Source organism: Octopus sinensis, linkage group LG14 (genome assembly GCF_006345805.1).
Source record: "Octopus sinensis linkage group LG14, ASM634580v1, whole genome shotgun sequence".
NCBI classification, from domain to species: Eukaryota; Metazoa; Mollusca; class Cephalopoda; order Octopoda; family Octopodidae; genus Octopus; species Octopus sinensis.
Window position 1 is genome coordinate 16,990,689 of NC_043010.1, and position 24,019 is coordinate 17,014,707.

The 24,019-nt window shown below is 38.8% G+C and overlaps 1 protein-coding gene across 1 annotated transcript in view; it reads right to left on the minus strand.

The window, feature by feature from the left end:
- The window catches only part of LOC115219198 (arginase-1-like), a 55,113-nt gene that overhangs the window by 13,143 nt on the left and 17,951 nt on the right, over positions 1 to 24,019 (minus strand). Inside the window, exons 3-8 of the mRNA XM_029789317.2 lie at positions 20,597 to 20,703; positions 10,867 to 11,135; positions 8,079 to 8,135; positions 6,859 to 6,963; positions 3,886 to 3,962; positions 1,765 to 1,824 (exon numbers count right to left, since the gene is read on the minus strand). Of these exons, the coding sequence (XP_029645177.1) occupies positions 1,765 to 1,824; positions 3,886 to 3,962; positions 6,859 to 6,963; positions 8,079 to 8,135; positions 10,867 to 11,135; positions 20,597 to 20,703 (675 nt within the window). The remainder of the gene's footprint in view (positions 1 to 1,764; positions 1,825 to 3,885; positions 3,963 to 6,858; positions 6,964 to 8,078; positions 8,136 to 10,866; positions 11,136 to 20,596; positions 20,704 to 24,019) is intronic.

Below are 24,019 nucleotides of genomic sequence, written 5' to 3' on the forward strand. Positions count from 1 at the left end.
GCTGCCACGCAGTGGGACTGAACCCGGAACCATGTGGTGGATAAACAAGCTACTAATACCACACACCCACTTCTGCTACGTATATATTCACAGAAAGTACATGCATACCCACACGCATGCAGACACGCACACACACGCACATATACACACACGCGCGCACACACTCGTTTATAAGACATTCCTTAACAAGTGCGAGGCGCAGTTGAGCTAATGAAGACTCTTTGCTTTGAACTTGTTCATAGTCAATCGATTTGGTAGATATAGCAGTCAAATCTTCCTTAAATCAAACCTTACTGTTGTAAATACGGCTAGGACACATTAAATAACGTAGTCCAAGATACATGATGACCTGGAAAAATACGACGGCATAAACACAGCTTGAATCGTTTCGAGTTGAACTCGAACTCACCCGACATCGTACAACAATTAGGAAGTGAACATCGAGAGGTTTAAACCTAACATTTTGAATATGCAAGGTGGACATAGACATAAAAGAAGATAATTGAGATGGACATCAACACCGTAGGGAATTCATGTTCAAATATATCAGTTCTCCTTCCACGCTGATACATATTGACCTCACACATGCAGCAAACTCGAGATTAGACAAAATGACGAAAGGAAATATGGCGAAGAATATCTATAAAACTTTACGTCTTCTTCGACCGGTCTTAAATGCTATGGTTAGAATGATATAGACTTTTCTGAGTAACAACTAACCTGACAGTCTAACATCGGCTTCCAAATGTAGAGATATAACAGTGGAAGATGTTAGAAAACTGCTACGATATGTCGACTTTATGTTAGATGTCTGCCAGGAAATTTGAGATCTGCGGTCCAGGCATCATGAGGACAAAACAAGTCTATCGTTCTTGGAGACCTCTCTGCCAGAAGAGTTTATGAACAAGAACAGCGTATATCCCGCCTTTACACAGTTGTGTCAGTAAATATAAAAAATAAATCCATAATCCGTTGGGAGACAGAGAAATCAGACATGGCTGATCATTTGTGGAATTGTGGAGGCACATGGCCTAGTGGTTAGAGCAGCGGACTCGCGGTCGAGGGATCGCGGGTTCGAATCTCAGACCGGACGATGTGTGTGTTTATGAGCGAAAAACCTAAGCTCCACGCGGCTCCGGCAGAAGGTAATGGCGAAACTTCTGCTGACTCTTTCGCCACAACTTTCTCTCACTCTTTCCTCCTGCATCTTGCAGCTCACCTGCGACGGACCGGCGTCCCGTCCAGGTGGAGAACATATACGCCAAGAAACCGGGAAACCGGCCCTTATGAGCCAGGCATGGCTCGAGAAGGAACAAACAAAATAAAAAAATTGTGGAATTAATAATTAGGAAACATAATTTGGCGTTGACAACCGCTTAAACCAACAAGCATATACGATTATAAACATTCGACTATAAAGTAAAGTTCCTAATTTCTATTTCGTAAATGTCCTACAAGACAATGGATTAGTGGATATAATTGAAGGTTTAAGTGTTTAAGCGTGAGTTCAGTTCCCGGGTCAGCTAAGCCCCAGATAATCTCGTTAAAGCCTAATAAATCAGTACACTAAATAGCAAGGCTGTGAACAACAGATGGTGACCCCCGGAGATTTCATGAAGAGTTTCATTCTAAATAGCGGTTTGGATATTACCAAATACGGGGTTCGAATACATGTGGAAAAAAGGGCGATTAGGTGTGAATATATCGGTGTTATTTCAAGTAATTAGGAATGCAAAAATGGTTAGAGACGAAACATTGTCTTACCTGTTTCGAATATGACTTCGGCAATGTATAACGCTTCTCTCAATGTCAAACCTGCGGGAACTGGGGAAAGGAAAAAGATATATACATATAAGGCAACGCCACTTTTTGTTTCGCGATTCTGTTACGATGTTGGAATGGGACATTCATTGGTTGTGATGGCTGTCACAATAGAGAAACTGAGAAAGACTTAAAAGGAGAAGGCGGGAAAATCCTGGAAGGACATGACCATTGAAATTTATCCCCAAAACAGGTCGCCACTGCATAGTGACAAAGATTCACTCCTTGCCATCGAAATACAGGGTAAGATATTGCAATAGCTTGAGATTGGAACGGTCCCTATCTCTTCAATATCCTTCCAAAACAGAAATTAATCTATTACTATCAAGAGTCTCGGATGAAACAACTCCAGTATGGTCACAAAGCTGATAGGAAGGAGACTGAGAAAGAGGTCGTGGAACAAAACCAGTCAAACAGTCTTTTTACGCAAGATTTTGACATAAATCACACATGACATATCCAGTAAGTTTGCTCCAAAGACATTGTCAAAGCAATAGAAAAATATAATTCCTAAGGCGGCGAATTGGCAGAAATGTTAGCACGCCGGGCGAAATGCCTAGCGGTATTTCGTCTGTCTTTACGTTCTGAGTTCAAATTCCGCCGAGGTCGACTTTGCCTTTCATCCTTTCGGGGTCGATAAATTAAGTACCAGTTGCGTACTGGGGTCGATTTAATCGACTGCCCCCCCCGCAAAAAAAAAATTTCGGGCCTTGTGCCTAGAGTAGAAAAGAAATATATAATTCCTAGGGATATGCGGATACTAATGAGACGACAATAAAAATTTTAAAAACGGTGTAAATGGACCGCTAAAGGATAGCAGACGATCCTATCTTAAGCAAACATTGCTTGAGATCGAAAGTGACTCCCATCAAAAATAGAGGGTAAAAAAAGGAGCCAGGGCTGTCAAACATGTAAAGACAAACCCTAAAGCCTTATATAGACATGCAAAAGCGTCTGTTTCAGTAGAGTACAAGATAGGGCCACTGTTCGAAGAAAGTGGAGTGCCTCAGAGAAATGTATTGGGACCGTTAATGCTCATGGTGACCCTTTTAGACATGCCATGGGTTGCACAGGGAGCCACACTCACTAGCTTATTCCGACGACACAAAGTAGTACAAGTGGTCAAGGCAATTTCTGATGCTAATCTTCCACAAAAAGACCGAGATGCCATATATAAAGGGACCGAAGAAAACAGTTTAATGGAACAGCTGAGCTACTGGGAGAGACTGAAAGAGCTACGGCTCTTATTCCCTGCAGCGAAGACGGGAAAGGTATGCAGTGATATATGTATGGAGGATCCTGAGGGGGTTGGCACCAAACTTTGGTATCTACAGCTATACCATCCTCAGAACTGGACGTCACTGCAGAGTTCCAAAGGTCCAAGTTATCCTGTCTAGAGTGAGAATCATGTACTGCGATAGCTTGGGATTCAAGGGTCCACAGCTATTTAACGCCTTGCCGAACATCTGAGGGATCTTTACGGAGTAGGAGAAGCTGTTTTTAAGAAATAACTTGACCTCCTGCCATCCAAGGTCCCAGAGGAACCAATATTAAGACAAGAGACTCGAAAGAGGGTAGCAATGTCGCACTCCCTCCTTCATCAAAAGCCAATCACATAAGATTGGCCATTGGAAAGGTGATTACATTGGCAGTACTCCAGCATAGCCACAGCCTAAGGGCTGAAACATGTAGAAATGTAGAAGAATAAAAGAATACTTTAAACAATTCTTCAAACTTTCATAATTTAGAAATCAGTTGAAAAAAACCTTTTGTAATCTATTCTCTGCTAGAATTATAATTATTAACATATCGTATATGTGAATGTGTGTGTGTGTGTGTGTAGTACAAGTTTGTTTTTAAACTGGGGTGTAAAAACGCAACAAACAGGGTGTATTAAGTTGATGCTCAGGGAAATTAGGATGAGTCTTCAACGTTTCGAGCCGACGTTCTTCTACGGAAAGGGTTTCTATATAAATTCTTTAGATTTTGGAATGCTAAGCTCGCCACGATTCTGCATGATGTGCAAATGAAGCGACAGCCTGGATTATGTTGGTTCAGACTTACCTGGTGTACCAGTACTCGGTGCCACGATAGGATCCATGCTGTCTATGTCAAAACTGACGTGAATTGGTCGGTCTTTCCTGAAAGAGGTTATCAAAATCAGTTTCGTATATTCAGATATTTATCCATCTATCATATCATATATATATAAGCATATATGTATGTATGTATTATCAGAAACCTGGATGGTTGTACATTTACAGATTTTTATTAATATATCACATGTTTTTATAAATCATATATTAGCGCTTGCATCTACTAGAGTAGATGCAAGCGCTAATATATGATTTATAAAAACATGTGACATTAATAAAAATCTGTAAATGTACAACCATCCAGATTTCTGAGTACCTTATTTTTTTCTAATATATAATACCTGTACATCACCTCCAAACCATCGCATATATATATATATATATATATATAATATATATATATATATTATATATATATATATATATAATATATATATATATACAGAGAGAGAGGGGGGGAGAGAAAGAGAATGACAAGGTAGTCAGAATGTTGGATGATTACATATATTTTTTCGTACATTTTTAACGCTTTCTTCCGTTATCGAATTTATCAAAAGAGTGGTTTACAGTAAGTTTGCTTCACCATTTTATATAAAATTGAAACTGATGATGTTTTAGAAAAGGAGAGAGGGGAGGGGGGAGAGAGAAGAACAAATTAGAAAGGAATGTTCACGGGTGAGAGAGGAGGAGAGAATGGGAGATAGTGAGGATAGAGAAGAGAAAAGAACGGAGTGGATTTGGGGACTATATTCTTACTTTGGGGGGAGGGTGTTGCGAAGGGAGGGAAAAGAAAGAGGAAAATAGTTTGAGAAGGAGGTGGAAGTAAAGGAGGCGTGGCTTTTGTATCAGTGTGGTCAGACTTGTTTGATTACGATTCAATATGCTGTTTTCTTTTTCCCACTTAGTGACCTTTTGGGTTGGGATGTAGCAATGTTTCTAACACCCTAGTCACATTTAGTGACGATTATAATTTTCTTATTGGTGCTGTTTACATTAATTTTATGTATGTATATATATGTATGTATGTATGTATGTATGTATGTATGTATGTATGTATGTATGTATGTATGTATGTATGCATGTATGTATGTATGTATGTATGTATGTATAAACTAGCAGTATCGCCCGGCGTTGCTCGGGTTTGTAAGGGAAATAACTATATAAGCATTTGTAGAGAGTTACTTCCCTTATATAACCCGAGCAAAAATCATTAAAAATGCGGAAAAATGATGGTAATTTTTTTTTAAATCGTAGACTCATCGTAGACGCGCGCTAATACCCAGAAGGGCTCGATATGAATGACAACTATAAGATACCCGCTTTTGGTTAAACTGCACCGCAAAATGTTGGAGTAGTTAGGAATCTAAATCGGAGGAGACAGAGTCTCACACACACAACTTCAATTTTATATATAAAGATTTACAATGAATTTGAGAAAATAAATAGCAGAAGAATAGAATCTAGGAGATTCATATTTATCCTTATGAGAAAGAGATGTGAGTCAAGTTAGATATTAACCAAAAGTTATAGTTAATATCTAACTTGACTCTCTGTTGTATAACCCCAGGAGACATCGTCTCCAGTTGACTATACGACACACTATCTGTTATTTTAAAGTGTTGCTACTGAATATTTGATCATTCACGGTAAAATCAAATTCATTTCTACCAAATTCTTTTCTACTATTTACTCTTTCATAATAATATTATCTTTGTTCTATCTGATTTTTTATTCCAAATTACCTAATTAATTATGTTAAATTGGGTTCTTTCTTTTTCGGCGACTTTTAAAATCTTAGCGTTTTCTCTTCCGTTTCACATTGACATTTTGAAGGTTCACTTTGCTGCTCTGATTAGAAAAGCTTTTGTAAAATTTTCCTATTATTTGTGCAATGTTTATTACTGTTAGAATAAGCCACGTGGATCCTATGTTTATTAAAAATTCTATATCTATGATTTATAGGGAAACACTTTTTTTTATTGCTATATTGAACAACTTGGAAAAATTATCATTTACCAAATGGAATAATTAACCACAAAGTATTTTTTTTTAGTTATAATTATTATTATCATAATCTTGATGTTTATACCAGCTTTTGAAAGAGTAAGTATTCTTCGGTTTAATGGAGCCGTTTATAAAAACCATTGTATATATGTACGTAAACACGCGTGCGTGCGTATATATATATATATATAATATATATATATATGTGTGTGTGTGTGTGTGTGTGTGTGTGTAGGTCCCGGGTTGAGTCGGGGTTAACCACAGTAAATAAGGTACTCAATACATAGCAGAGTAAATTAATTTATTTTATAGAAGGAGCTTCTATAGGACTAGAACTGTTTCATTCAAAAGAAATCATCAGGAGCTTCCTGATGATTTCTTTTGAATGAAACAGTTCTAGTCCTGTAGAAGCTCCTTCTATAAAATAAATATATATATATATATGTATATATATATAATCATATCAAAGGGAAATGGAATTTAATTAAAATTAAAATATTCAATCAAAATTTACATTTCCAGTGGTCTAACGTGCAAAAAAAAAATTAGTCAAGAAGACTATATATTAGTCATACGATATAGTGTATATTTATACACATAAGGAATCCACTTAACGTGAATTCAACATATTAGAAAGAACAGCTAGGTTCTGTAAACCACAAAAATAACGGATAAAATTCGACAGGCACCATGGAGAGGTATGAGTAAGGTAAACGATTACGGACGAAATCCTAATAACTATTGAAACCATTAACTAATCTACGTGTAGGAAAGGAAACAAAAGTGAGTCAATCCCAAGTAAGACTATCACGTGGTACGTAGAGTGCAAACGTAGAACCGCAAACGTACAGCGAACCGGCTAACAGTTTTGGGGGCCCGTTTTTATGGAGTGGTTTATAGTTTCAAAAGCAAATAAATAAATAAAACAACTACTTACGTGATGTCAACTAAATCCAAGGCAAGTTTTACAACTTTTGCAATTCCATATTCTTCAACTTCTTGCATCGAAAAGAATTTCACCCCCAGGTTCTTCATAGTACGTCTAAAAGATCAAGAAATATGTCAAAACATTATATTTACTAAGGCGAGAATCAATGGCACACTTGTATTGCGTGCTTGGCCCTGTATTTTGTACCTAAAATCAGTGGTTAGGGAATTCGGCTAACAATCGTAAGGGGGTCTTTTCGGTTTGAACAGCAGTTTTTTCTAGCGGTGTCATATGAAATTGTCACCCATAATTACGACCCTAGTATCGATCTATTGCATGTCAATCTGTTTTAGGGTTAAGTTAGTTAGGGTTAGGGGTGGGGGGAAGGGTATCTTCTTTTCTTCACAAATGTAAATAAACCCAATCTGTTTCTTAAACGAGAGACATATTCATACGGCACAGAATGTTGTTTACCTCAATGGACGTCAGTGATTGGTTAAAATTGCAAAAATTGAAGAAAAAAACAACAAATATCTTACAAACTATAGAATTTTCTCAATAAAGCCAAGAGAAAAAGATGTTTTATAAACACATTCTACCAGTATACGAAGTTTAAAAGTGTTTAGTTACCTAGAAATTATGTTAAAAACTGCCGTTCAAACCAAAAAGATCCGTGTAAGGTCATCTATTTCACGTTGCTCCAATCCACTTAGCTGGCAAAAAATTACTTATACAGGTATTTCAAAGGGCTGACCTCGTCCCTTTATGTGTGATGCTGAGTTTCCCAGAGAACTACGTTAAGGGTACGCGTGTCTGTGGGGCATTCAGCCACTTGCCCGTTCATTTCACAAACAGGCTCTTTCGTTGAACGGATCAACCGGAACTCTCGTCGTCATCGTCGTAAACGACGGAGTACCAGGTTATATCAAACGTATCTCATCCGTGAAGGCGTTGATATAGCTGTGAGGTCAAGAACTTTGTCCTGCAGCTATGCGATTCCGCGTTCGACTCCACTGCGAAAAAACCAACGACCAAATCTTTGTGAAAGAAATTTGGCAGAAGGAAACTGCGCACTTCTGCATCAGTAGGCGTTCACATTTATGCTTATTTCCATGTGTGTCTAAACGAGCATATGGAATTGGAAGTAGGTGTGACTGTGTCTGCAGAAGAAGAAAATGAAGGTGAGCAAGGAGGAGGGGGGGAGGAGGAAAAGTAGGAGGAGTACTTACATTTCCCCGACGTCAATATCACGAAGTCCAATATAAACCACGTCTTTGGCATTGATCCTAAAAAATAGAATTAAGATTAGATCATGCGTAACCAAAACTTCGAACTCACTATCATGCCCATCTTAAAAAATGTTTAATATCTTTCATCTTTCATCTGTCACTTGTTTCAGTTACTGCACTGCGGCCATACTGGGGCACCGCCTTGAAGGGTTTTAGTTGAACGAATTGACTCCAAGACTTGAATTTATTCTATCGATCTCTATGGTGAACCGCTACGTTACGTAAATAAACGAGAGGATGTGGGGGACAAACACAAACGCAAAGACACACTCGTGTGTGTGTGTGTAAATATGTATATATGTATATATATATATATATATATATATATATATATATATTATATATATATATATATATATATATATAGAGAGAGAGAGAGAGAGAGAGAGAGAGAGAGAGAGATACACATACACACACGAGGTGCATTCCAAATGTTTTGAGAGAGTTACAACTGCTCTAGATTATTCTAGTTTTGGCATATCCTTACAATACATCTAAAAAGCTGATCTCCTTAATCCAGATTTACAGCATTTGAACGCACTCCACTAAACACTTCTTATTTATTAATCTCTTGCCGAATGCAGTTGGGACAACTAGATGCTCGGTACGCAATAAAGTTTTGTATTAAACTGGGCAAAGACGCAACAGCAACTTGTGAAATCCTCTAGACAGCTTATGGATTAGGTTTTGCGCTGTCACAAGGGGTTCAAGGACGATAGAGAGGAGGTGAGAAATGATGAGAGGTGTGAGAGGAAGCGAGACCTCAGAAAATTCGCTGATTTCTGGATGAAGATCGCCATGTGTCTATAAGGACAATAAGGATACAGTTTGAAGTTGACGTGAAACTTTATACAGAATTATTCTTGAAGATCTGAACATGTTCAAAATTTGTGGCAAGTTTTTACCTGGGTACACAGTGACGAGCATCCTGGTAACCAGCAACTTGACAGAGAAGGACATCAAAACTGTCCCTTACATTCCCTACAATCCATGCCTTATTCCCTGTGACATTTGGGTTGATTCCTAAGCTAAAGGATAACTTCAGGGCCAGTCATTTTGAAGATGAAGGAGGCCGTGACAAAGGTCCCGAACACCGTCACTTTGGAGAACTTCCACGGGACCCTTCAAAAAATGGCTGGAACACTACAACTTGGAGTGCATTAGGTTCAGAGAGGATCCTGCTTTGAAGAAGATTTGAAGTTTGTACTTCATTGAAATTAATGTCTTTCTCTCTATCTCTTTCTCGAAAACATCTCAAAACTTCTGGAATGCACCGTGTGTGTGTGTGTGTGTGTGTGTGTGTGTGTGTGTGTGTGTGTGTGTGTGTGTGTTGTGTGTGTGTGTGTGTATGTGCGTGCGTGCGTAAAGTTTGCTAAAAGATCAGGTACCTACATTTGGTGGAACCAAGTAATATTGTATACTCACTTTATATTCTTTATGGTATCAGATTGAAGAATATCAAAAATATTCCCATAGAAGCCATTTTTCTTGATTCAATATAGAGCATAATCAGAGACATTTGAAACTAAATTGTCTGTACGATCCCTTGAATCTTATCCCAAAGTCTCATTTGGCATTAAAGAAAAAAGCATTTTTAGTTACATCTAAAGCCTAAATGCTTTTCAGATGAAGTTTTAAATTTATACATACAGAAGATATTTAAAGAACGTGTGCAATACTTTTCTAACGCTATCTGTATTTTGGGCGGAACTAAACACAAATATTTAAACCTGAAAGACCATCGTTATGATATAACTCTCCAATGACACAAGGAACTTTGGTCTTAAGTTGCTCTAAGATATAAAACTTTGTGAAATCTTATTTCTGTTGAAGTACTAACTCCTCTGTGAGTGTCAAAAGGACGCAGGCAGTTTTTTTTTTAAATCTACAATAACCTGTCAAATAGAATGGAGGCTTTCCTAGATTTTAATATAATACAAGTTTCTAAATCTTAGATCTATCATACGATATATGTATGTATATGTGTATTGAGAAAGAGAGAGAGACAGACAGACAGACAGAGAGAAGCAAAAAGAGAGTTTAAATAGATAGACAGATAGACAGACAGATAGACAGACAGACAGACAGACAGACAGATCGATAGATCGATAGATAGATAGATAGATAGATAGATAGATAGAGATAGATAGATAGATAGATAGATAGATAGATAGATAGATATAGATAGATAGATAGGTAGGTAGGTAGGTAGGTAGGTAGGTAGGTAGGTAGGTAGATAGATAGATAGATAGATAGATAGATAGATAGATAGATAGATAGATATAGATAGATAGATAAATAGATAGATAGATAGATAGATAGATAGATAGATAGATAGATAGATAGATATGTCTCTTTATTAGCCACACAAGGCTGCACACAGACGGGACAAATTACAAGGTAGAGCTTTTCTTTTGGGGGATAAAAAAGTGGGGTTGGTTTTCGATCAAAAGGGATTGTAAATGGAAAGAAAGAGGAAAGCAAAAAAAAAGGGTGGAAAAAATGAAAATAAAAGGAAAAAGAAAAAATCGATCAATAGGGATCGTTATCATATGATAGATAGATAGATAGATAGATAGATAGATAGATAGATAGATAGATAGATAGATAGATAGATAGATAGATAGATAGATAGATAGATAGATAGATAGATAGATAGATAGATAGATAAAATAATGCTTAAATTATGCCCCTGTTATCGTTAAATGGTCATGAACGGACAACTTACGAGTGATGTACCCAATTGAACTGCTCAATCTCAGGTAATTGGTTTCTCATTTCTTCAATCAGATATGCTACAGGCATTCCATGTGCATTACCAGAAGGGGACGTCTTCGGCGAATTAATATCGCTGTGTGCATCTATCCATAGCAGTACAGGCTTTTCCTTTTCAGCTTCTATCTGGCCGTGCACAGAACCGATCCCGAGACTATGGTCTCCACCCAACACTATCACGTTGTGTCCCTTTCGGCGTTCCTCTGACACTTTATCAGAAAGCTGAAATCATAGAAGTTACTACGTTACCTTTAGACAATCTATACGTCCAGATGTATATACACCATATATACATACATACATACATATAAGTTCAGGTTTATACCTGTAATTATAGGGATATGTAACACAATATGTACCAATCTTGAGAAATTAGGCTTCTCAAAACCAGAAAGGAGAAAGCTAATTCGAAGACTACAGATCCAATCCATAACTGGAACTGTAAAAATCTGTAAAACTTTCCAGAAATTTATCATTTAAATATATATGTGTATGTCTAGATATGTAAGTATATGCATGAGGATACATACATACATACATACATACATACATACATAGAGGACATAGAAAGTATTGTGGACACTATTTTGGTAGGTGACAAGAGATTGAGGGCAGTGGTGGAGGGTAGGAAGCCCCAATGCTTCAAGTGTGGCCAGAAAGGTCACACGAGAGCAGATTGCCCTCCACATGCCGCAAAAGTACCGTGGTGAAGGAAGCCGCACCTCCACCTCATATGGTGACAAATACAGAGACGAAGGAGAAATGTGATGAAAAAGGGATAAAGGCACCAGAAGGGAACGAATGGACCAACGCTTCCAAGGGGAAAAGAAGAAAGAGGAGGAATAACCATTCCACGGATACTAGCCCCACCCTATCCCCACTTACACCATCCTTCGCCCAGTCCCACCTGACACTGACCTAGAACCTGCACACACAGATACGCAGGAACCTCACCCCCACCAAAAAAAAAACCCAGCTTTTGTATTGTTATACGAGGCGAGGAAAGCAACACTAGCGAAAAAGATAGAATTGAAGTCAATCGTAAGGGGGAACTTGCCGTGAAGGGGTGTCTCCCCTGATATGAGTTGTGTGCTCATTGATAGGGAGAGCTACCGTGAATTGAAAAAAAAGTTTGGGTCAGACGTTGGTCCCTTGGAGGTGGAGGTGATAATTGATTCGCTCTCTACAGTTGTAGACCACAGTGACTTAGGCGCACTTGTTATTGTAGAATAACTGTTTTCTTAAAAATATAAAAAGAGTGAAAAAGAGAGGAAGAGGAAAGAAAAAAGGAAAATAAAGAATAAAAAAGAGAAAAAGAAACTCAACTTGTAAACGTTTTAAAGCTGGAACTCTATATCACCGCATGGTGATTAAAGTAAGCCTATAAATGTGCATGTTTGTTAATTGTTTGTACAGGGTTCAATGATGTTGCGTGGGGCCCGAGTAGTCATCATTTCGCCCTTTTCATCTTGCATTATGAACCCATTTTTCATTCGTCCCCCACCCCACCTTTTTGTTTGTGCTGTCTTGTCAGCCCTTGTAGTGTCCAATTTGTGTTTTGACATTCGGTATGACCCGATTGTCAGCAGCGCACAGAGAGCAGATTCGTAATTTGGACGTCAAGTGTTGTTGTACGGTTGTTGAATTGTTGAATATTGTTATTGTGTGTTTTGCGGCGGTCCTGTTATCGTTTCCCCCTTGTTTGGGTGGTGGGGTGGTGGTAAACGCTTGTTGGTGAAAATGGATTTCAGTTATGAAAGGTTGAGTCTTTCTGATTCGTCAGAAAGAGAAATGGTGGAGTCTATGATTAATATGGAGAAGGAGATGGAAATGGAGAGAAAAAAGAAAAAAGGGTAAAAAGTTTTGCGGCTGCGACAGGCGATGTGAAGGAAAATATAACGTCGAAGGTGCAGGACATGAAAAGGTATAAAAACATGATGAAAGAGGGGTATGTAGTTGAACTGACCCCCCCCCTTCCTAGTGGAGTGTCACAAGATGTGCTGGCAAAAATGGTGACGTACAAGTCATATTTGATAAAGGAGAAAAATCGACTCGGCAAAGAGGGATCAAATTGAAAAGTGCTTCGGACCCATCTGGCCGGAAATCAAGTACTTGGCCAGGGGCAACAAGTATACGACAGTTGAGGTGCGTTTTCACACAGAGGAAAGGGCCAGGTAGCACTCCGTGGCCACCCAGAAGACAGACGAGATAATATTACTACCAACTTACCTTGGAAGACGTGCTTCCAAGGTAAAGGTGGAGGAAATACCACCGGAGGTGGACGTACCCTGGCAGGTGGCAGCCATAGCCACTCTGCTCCAACATACCTCCGCAGATACCAGCTCTCGTCCTGCCCCACCAGTCACTGATCCCAACTCTGCCCCTACAAGTATACAAACATACATACAGAAGCATCAGACTTCCACGCCCCCAAAAAACGGCGTTCATATTTATATGCGATATAAAGACAAACGAGATAGAAAAAATATGAAGACTGTAATAAGGATAAACACGCCTGTCGGGGATTTTCCCCCACTCATCGATGGGGAAAGCCACCATGTGTTGAGAGAGACGTGTGTCGGGCGTTGGACCTTGGGGTGTGGAAGTAGTGATTGATTCGCTGCCTCCAGTCATTGATTACACTGTGTTGAACAAACTTGAGGTCGTGCGTTGACTATTTATTTTTCTTTCTAAAGTGTTTTAAAAAACGAGGAAAAGAGACGCAAACCATAAACGTTTAAAAAAAAAGAATTCAAGGAGGCCACTTGGGATGTGGGGTCGAGTGGCTGTTATTCCACCTTTCATTTTTTTTCTACATTTCATCGTTTTTCATTCGTCCTCCCCACAACACACATACTTTGTGTTTCTGTCTGTCCTTGTATTGTCCCCTCTGTATTTCGACCCTGTGGGGTTAGTTAAGAATAAATTCGTAATGTGGACGCATTAGGTATGACCCGATTGTCAGCAGCGCAGAGAGAACAAGATATCGGTTGAATGCAAGCAGTGAAGGGTACCCTGGTTGATGCGAAAGCTTATAATGTCCACATCAGCACCATCTATCGCCTGCAACAGTGATACAACAACACCAACAGCACTGCAGACCGTGCCTGCAGAGGGCACCCTTGAGTGACCACGCCCAGACAGGACCCTTTCAGCCACCTGCAACACCTCCGTGACCGCTTCAGACCGGCCAGCGTGACAGCCCGCGAGACCATTAGCATTGGAAAGTGACCCATCAACGGCGACACGGTACGACGTCGTCTGGCCGCCAACAACCTGCGTTGCCCTCGTCCTGCTCGAAGGCCTGTCCTCACCGCCCGCCACCGTCAGACACGATTACAATGGGCTACACACACACATGCATATATATATATATATTGTGTGTGTGTGTGTGTGTGTGTGTGTGTTGCTTCGATATTCTGCCCTGCCAGGGGACTCGAGGTATCATCCCCCCACCAAATAGGATCCTATACACACATAAAGAAGGACGCTTGTTCCATAAAAAAAATCTTTGGTGATCGACGCGTGATTGTAAGGTCAGCATTAACCAAGTGTTACAACCGAGACCATTCCACGTACACCTGGGACTACATTATCTAATGTGCTTATCCTTTCATTATGACGGTATCTGTGCTATGAGGGAGATTTTGACTGATATTTCTAGCAGGTTGAGCGGCCCTGTAAAGATTCCATCGTTGTCTAATTAAGGTAATTAATGTATTTTTTTTGTTTATCCATAGGTCCACCTGATCGAGCAGAGCTATGATCAAAGGCTTTCCATTTGTGACCAAATACTTAAATATCATGAATTATATATCAAACATGGTGTTGTAGCATGACCGCAAATCATTTTGGCTACGACAAACAAAAGATCTAATGGATATTGTCCAATAAGATGGCAAGGAATTATCTGAGTGAGAACACAATGCTATTTCTAGCTGTTCGACCAGGTGCAGCGTAGGGGCTTCTCATGAGTTCCTTATTATTTTTATTAATGTTTAGAAAGGGTAAACAGCCCGTTCGGCTATGAATGGCCATGGGATTTGCACCAAGAAAGTTACCCTCCGAGTCTTAAACCCGAGCAAGATTATTATTATTTTTTTTTATGGAAGACCGGCAATTGGCCATGCATACCAGCCTCCGCTCACTCTTTTTAATGTTACACAGAAATCGTAGCCAATGAATGACACTTGATAAGGCTAATCTGTCCCGCAGTATATCACAATATTCCGTGAGGTCACCTTTATTTTCTGCAAGACATTATTAACCCAAATATCCCTCATTATTCATATTCACACATTTGATCTTCAAGAAGAAACCCAATCCGCCATTATCATATCGCCATATCTTTTTCTCCCCGTCTTGGTAGATTCAATGAAAAGCAACTCGCGACCATCAAATATTTGATAGACACCACCGAAATTTAATCACGCATGCCTGCATGTTGTGTGTATCGTCAATGGGAAAAGGTCGCAAACGTTTTTGCCACGGCAATAAGTTTACAAACAAAGGAGTCTGTACCTGGATGCGAACGTTTGTTCTACTGACTGAATTAATTCAGTTTCACGCTCGAAAGATTGTTAATGAGCATGGAACTCTAATGTAACAGTTTCAATGTCTACACACACACACACACACACACACACACACACACACACACACACACACACACACACACACACACACTCACACACACACACGCACACACACGACCACAAACACACATACACACACGCACTTATGTATAGAGAGAGAAGGGGAGAGTGAGAGGAGAGGGATGAGAGAGAGGAGAGTGGGAGGAGAGAAGAGATTGGGGGAGAGAGAGGAGAGTGGGAGGAGAGAGGAGAGTGGGGGAGAGAGGAAGAGCAAACCGAATCAGGAGATATTTTTTTTAAAATTTCGTTACTTCGCCTGAAGCACGTTTCATTAACAAAAAATTATTTGTGAATATTCATGGAGTTCTAAAAACTGGTGATTTGTTGCAGTACAAATTAAGTTGTGTGTGTGTGTGTGTGTGTGTGTGTGTGTGTGTGGTGTGTGTGGTGTGTGTGTCAGTGTTAGTGCTGAATCCCCGTCGTCCAATCAACTGAATTACCTAAATCTTAACAAGTAATTCGGGACCAGGTAATACTGATATCACGTGATCACGTGACCGACCAGACCATCAGATGTTGTTACACATCGCTGGTCACAATGCATTTGCATTGTTTTAGCCTTTGAATGACGCCACCCCGCTGGCTAAGCGAGCAGGCCAACAGAAGAAAGAGTGGGAGAAAGAGTGGTGAAAGAGTACAGCAGGGATCACCACCCCCTGCCGGAGCGTCGTGAAGCTTTTTTTAGGTGTTTTCGCTCAATAAACACTCACAACGCCCGGTCTGGGAATCGAAACCGCGATCCTACGACCACGAGTCCGCTGCCCTAACCACTAGGCCATTGCGCCTCCACAATACTGATATATAAGGGTGTTATTATTCAGTTTTCTTTCAAGATTTCTTGCCAATAGAGAAGGAGCTGTTTTCTAACGTAGATCCAAAGTTCCGTCATTGGAATTTCAACAATATCAAAAGGCTATTTTTGCATGTATCGGTGTATACGTGCAGTATTTGGAGTGAATGCATGTGCAGATTTGTATGTTTCGTTTTACGTATGTATAGCCATGCATATAGTTGCATGTCTAGACATGTATCTATCGATATAGTTAAATGCTAAACTTCTCGAAAGTTTTACACATTTTTACAGTTCCGGTGTACTCTGCCAATCAGCTTTCCCCTTTCTGATTTCGAAGAGCCTAATTTCTTAAGACTGGTATGTATGTATGTATGTATGTATGTATGTATGTATGTATGTATGTATGTATGTATGTATGTATGTATGTATGTATGTACGTACGTATGTATGTATGTATGTATGTATATATGTATTCGATAACGAGGGGGCAGCCATAATATTTATGTATGTATGTATGTATGTATGTATGTATGTATGTATGTATGTATGCATGTATGTATATATGTATGTATGTATGTATGTATGTATGTATGTATGTATGTATGTATGTATGTATGTATGTGCAGATTTGTATGCTTTATGTATATATTCTCATGCATATATATTTGAATGATAAATTTCTGGAAAGTTTTACAAATTTTTACAATTCCAGTTATGGACTGGATCTGTAGTCTTCAAATCAGTTTTCTCCTTTCTGGTTTTGAGAAGCTTAATTTCTCAAAATTGATATTTAGGCAGTGTGTTACATCTCCCAGAGCCCCAATAATTACAGGTATAAACTTGGACTTGTAATCTGGATAGAGTAACTGCAGATTTCTCAATAGTTCAGCATAGGTGTTCTCTTTTTCACTGATCATCAGTTTTATGTTAACATCAGCTGGGCAGCTAATTTCTACAATTCTACACAGTTTCTCTTCTCTATCCCAAATCATTACATCAGGTCTGTTGTACTTACATTTTATTGAGGTCTTCACTGGTACATTCCACCAATATTCCTTTTTGTTATGAGTAGCTGTGGGTTCTTATTTCTTTGTCCCCGGGATTATCCTTCCGACGGATTTCATTATAGAGTGTCCTAGCTACAACGTCATGTCTCATCGGTACATAATACGATGATGACGTTTTTGGACAATGTATGTATGTATGTATGAACCGGGTGTTGTGTTATGTTCTTGAACAAAACACTTCATCTCACGTTACTCAGCAACAACTTGGACACGTGACGTGTGGTGATAGACCGGGAACCTATTCGGGCAGCGTCAATGTGATGCGGCGAGTGAGCTATTCTACAGCACACACACATTTGCTCACCAGAAACAAATCATTTGTGCAGGTTGTTCAAATAATTCTAGAACCGTCTCTTTCTGACTACCAGACACTACTGTCATGTGTGTGTGTGTGTGTATTTATGTAGGATAAAAGATTACGCTCCTTTCCGAGCCATATTGACTCATTAGACTGGTTTCCCGGTTTCTGTGGAACATACATGCCCAACCCACTGGATGGGACGCCAGTCCGTCGCAAGATTACTCACTTTTGCCAGCTGAGTGAGCTTTAGCAACATAAAGTGAAGTATTTCGCTCAAGAACACAACGCATTACCCGATCCAGGAATCGAAACCACACTCTTACGATCATGAGTCCAACACCGTTAAGGCACGCACCTCCACACACATTCATATAGATACACACTCACATATATATATATGCCTATATTCAAACATATATGTGTGCATATGTGCATGTGTGCATGTACGTGTGTGTGTATGTGTGTGTGTGTGTATGTACATGTATGTATTAATTAAAGATAGGTTAAGCTGCGAGGATTGAAATATAGGTATTTACAATCATATTTAACACGTTCGTACGCACTCAAGCATGGAAAGACCTCTGCTGCATAAACTGTCTCTGGAATGAAATTCTCCTTATAGAATATGTGTGTGAAAAACATACATTCTGAACTATGAATGGGTTCATCGGAACGTAGGATACATGTTTCTGTATAGTTACGCTTCATCAGCAGCGGACATCGAATCCGACGTTCACATCAACAGCTGCTGTATTTATATCGAAACAATAAATAAATGTTTTTGACTGATGTGTGCAAAGCTTTGTCAAGTTGGAATTTATTATTTAGAAACAGACAAAGCAGTAATGATTGAGGTACAGGTGTGTGCGATTATATTCGTGGCCCATAGGTGTGCTGTTCATTACTCACCACAGAGAGCTTTCGCATGGAAGGTCTTTTGGTGACTTCTTTTATTCACCTGTAAAATACGTTCATAACATCACAGTTACATCAACGTCTCACCATGGATGTTCTGGTGATCTGACGAGCGATCCCTCTTTATTTCCATTGATTAATGAATATACAATTATAATGTACAATGCCAAGCATACACATTAATCCAAACATAAGTTATGCAAACTTAATTTATTCCACAATGAAATTATTACTACAGGAAGAAGGCTGCGAAACGGCCGTAATCTTAAGGATTTCACATGGCTAAATAAATATATTCACCTCTCATTCATCTTCACTTTTTATGTTTTACACACATCCATTTGTATACATACATCAAAAATATATTTGCCTAAAAATTTATTCACAGCTAAAATTTTCTTTTTGCTGTCATTTTGGAACAAATAGCGCCATTATTCACAGCTCATTGACAGAACTACAAGGAAAATGTCCGAACAAGGCGCGGGCATGGCTTTGGGATTATGAAGGTTGCTTTGCAACCATGTGCTTTCGGGTGGCATTATGGGTAAATGATTCCTACAATAACCTTGGAATAAACAATGCTGTCTGACTGAAATCGGCAAATAAAATCTGCACGAAATCTTTTCATATTACGTGTGTGTGTGTGTGTGTGTGTGTGTGTGTGTGTGTTGTGTGTGTGTGTGTGTGTGTGGTGTGTGTGTGTGTGTGTGTGGTGTGTGTGTGTGTTGTGTGTGTGTGTGTGTGTGTGTGTGTGTGTGTGTGTGTGTGTGTGTGTGTGTGCTTTTGACTGTGCGTTCTTTCCTCGTTTGCTGTATTTAGAAGAAAGGACAGAGAGCATGGTCTTCAAAGGTGCCTCCCGTCCACCCGATAACAGTGAGGTTGATGTCATTAATGTTCCTCGTAAACGATTGTAAAGGAACATATTCGGAAATGACACGAGTCGAGATGAAGGGGGAGGGAGGACCGGAGATCCAACGGTCTGGAACGAGACACTGGCCTCTTTCATTGACATTGTTCATTTTGCTGTGACTAGTGAAACCTCCTCCACTGTGACAACAGTAGATTATGTGTAGTTCGAACTCGTCCACAGTAGATTCACAACGATACTTATGTGGTTCACGCATGCAAGGATAAGGTGTCGAATAACTTTGATACGTGTGCACATATCGACGAGAAAAGTGCCGCTTGACGAAGGGCCGGGTTGGAATAACTGTGTTGAACTAAGAGACATTGTTTGATTGCACGGCATTTCGGGAGGAGGCAAGGCGGTGCTGGTGGTATTCGGAGAAGGATGAAGCCTTCATGGAACATGACACCTCATGTCGTCTCCGACACACGATTGGTTACAGAGAACCACGTGATAAGCGCACGGCTGAAGTCGATGGAGGAAAGACAACGTCACGTTGGACATTGAACAGAAACAGGTTACAGAGCCTCACAAGAGTTTTCACTTGCAGCCAATCGGTCGCGTTGGAAACGACATGGCTGATGAATTCTATGCTACAAGTTCGAAAAGAAATTCTGATTAGAAATAGCATGGTTAGCTGTGCAGCGGAGAGGGGGGAATTTTGGAAGAGCGAAGAAGTTCTTCAATAGTCAGAGGGTTCTGTTGTTCATGTTTAACAATTTCTCTCGCTTCAAGATACTCCTGGACGGGTTTTCAAGTGATCATAGGCTGAACCGACGATATAGACATCATATTTCGAAATTATTCGCACAGTGGTCAGCAATGACCGAAAACCTCCTACGATACCATCAAATTGACCTCACTCGTATTTCACATTTAATATACCTGGGTTTCGTTTGTTGTCTCATGATATACACTATAGCATACAATTATGGATTCGATATAATTCTCAATAACAGACAAACACACACAGAGTTATAGAGGAAAAGAGAGAGATAAAGAAAGAGAGGAAGGGAGAGAAGCTGAAAATATGAGGTAGACATACGATTTTGTTGTAGGTTGCAACGGCTTTGGGATTTTTCATATTTTTTATCGGAGGATCATGTCCAACGTCAGGAAAGGTCAAGTTGCCCAAATCATACACTTCCTCAACTGCAATTGACAAAAATTAATAAAATAAAAATAAAAACATCAATAAATATTCACAAAAGTTAAATTCGATCTCTAAAGTTTTCTTGACTGTATTATAATCATATGGGGCATTATAATCATATGGGGCATTTCAGCCTTTGACGAATTAATCCTTGACTGTCTTTCCCTGCTTCATAATTGACGAGATGGTGGTTAGTTGTAGGTGATCAAATCTCCAGTGAACACTATAACATATATACGCAATATAAACACTCGGCCTTATACAATGCAAAAGATGGATACTTAATGACAGTATATTATTGTTATATATATTTTATTTATTTCAATCATTGGAGTGCATTTAGGTTGGGGACAGCGCCTTCTTCTCTATTTGTCGAAAGGCTAAGCTGGCTCTTGATGAAAAGGTACGCTGTTCAATATATTACCGTTATACCAGGGTACACAAGCATCGATAAGCAGACACCTACACACGTGTGTGTAGGTGTATATATATATATGAGCTGAGACCCCTTCGGTCATGACTGACCATGGGATTGCACCTAGAAAGTTACCTTCCCAAGCACAAGTCCGGGCAAGGTTGTTTATAGAAGACCATCAGTCGCCCATGCATACCAGCCTCCCCTCTCCACGCCACCAGTGTTATTCAAGAGAACGGCAAGGGCCGATACAGCTTGGCACCTGTGACGTCGCAACTCATTTCTACAGCTGAATGAACTGGAGCAATGTGAAATTAAGTGTCTTGCTCAAGAACACAACACACAGCCCGGTCTGGGATTCGAACTCACAACCTCACGATCGTAAACTCGACGCTGTAACCACTGACCCATGCGCCTTCACACACACACACACATACATACATACATATATACATACATATATATATATATATATATATATATATTATATATATATATATATATATATATATATATATATATATATTATATATATATATATATATATATATATTGGAAGGTTTGGAGATGATGTATACAGGTATTATGTACAGGTATTATATATTAGAAGAAATGAGGTACTCAGAAAATCGGATGGTTTATATTTACAGATATTATTTGTATATGATATATATAAAAAATGTATATACAAGTAAATATCTGTAAATATAAACCATCCGATTTTCTGAGTACCTCATTTCTTCTAATATATATATATATAAATTTCTATCAATCCATCTATCTGCACACCTCACTGCACACATATACATGTCTGTATCATCGTGAAGAATCAAGCAGATCTTACATCAAGCTCTCCACCAAGTGCGTGGCTAACATGAATGGCCGTGGTTGAGGTTATTATGAACCTTCGCGTCGTTCTGAAAATCCAACAGACACACTGATGGGGAGAATCAATATAAATAGAAGCGAGGTGAGAGAGGGGATGTATATTACATTCGTTTAAACCATTCGATGATAATATTAGAAGTATTGGATCATAAGCAGAGTGGAAATTTGCTAACTAGGACAGGACAGTATTAATTCTATCCATAATGTTTTTGCTTATTCGACTTACGCCTCTGAATCCCGATGATAGGACTGATGCTCTTACATTTAAATCCCTTAGAATTTACCTCATGCACCATAAGCCCAACTTCTCCTCTAATCCCTCTTTATGTTTGATATGCCCAACAAAATCTGACATAGGTCGAATAAGCAAAAAAAAAAAAAGAAGATTTTGGAGAGACTAAATCGTGCCTGAGTTAGCAAACCTCCATTTTATTTAGGACGCAATACTTTTAGCATTATCGGATGATTTATTGATCTTTGTGATGAAACAGCTGTAAACGAATGCAATAGCACATCTTCCTCACCTCACTTCTCTTGTCTGTTCTCTCTCCCTCTCCCTCCCCGCTCTCTCTCTCTCTCTCTCTCTATATATATATATATATATATATATAAATTACAAAATACAAAGTTACATCTTGAGATCGCTAGTGACAACAACACTCAAAATATAACAGACTGGAATTGTAGTGCTCCAAATGAGCTATATACCACTTATTAATCCGAGGGGGGAGGCAATGTGAGCAGCAACTAAAGGAACATTACAAAATCCACAGAAAGATCAAACACACACATATATTCACATAAATACTTAATGCTCCATCAGACACATACATAAAATTCACATAAATACTTAATGCTCCATTAAGTATCTATGGAAATTTTGGGTGTATGTAATGACTGTTCTCTCGCATATAGCTGGTATGTAATTGTACATTTGTTTCCATGTACTATGTGTTGTGTGTAAAAAACATCCTGATGAGGGAAGTGTCAATTTCAAATATATGTTTCATATTAATTGGCGCATCTCCGAAACGGCCTGTAGATGATTCTTATATATTTATATATTTCATATGATGTTTATTTATTTATATGTTATTATATTTTTAAACGTCGGACTTTATATCTGTTCTGTAGATATAAATGAATATATGAATATATGTAGGTGTTTGATCTTTCTGTGGATTTTGTAATGTTCCTTTAGTTGCTGCTCACATTGCCTCCCCTCGGATTAATAAGTGGTAATATATATATATATATTATATATATATATATATATATATAGTCCCCGTCACTTAGCGGTTCGGCAAAAAGAGACCGATAGAATAAGTACTGGGCTTACAAAGTCCAGAGGTCGATTTGCTCGACTAAAGGCGGTGCGGCAGCATGGCCGCAGTCAAATGACTGAAACAAGTAAAAGAGAGTATATATATATATATATATATAATATATATATATATATATATACATACATACATATACATACATACATACATACATACATACATACATACAACATACATACATACATACATACATACATGCATGCCTGCATGCATACATACATACATACATACATACATACATACATACATACATACATACATACATACATGCATGCATGCATGCATACATACTTACATACATACATACGTACGTACGTACGTACATACATACATACTACGTACGTACGTACATACATACATACATACATACATACATACATACATGCATGCATGCATACATGCATGCATGCATGCATACATGCATGCATACATACACATACATACATACATACGTACATACATACATACATACATACACATACATACATACAACATACGTACGTACGTACATACATACATACGTACGTACATACATACATACATACATACGTACGTACGTACATACATACATACATACATACGTACGTACGTACGTACGTACATACATACATACATACATACATACACACATACGTACGTACGTACGTACATACATACATACATGCATGC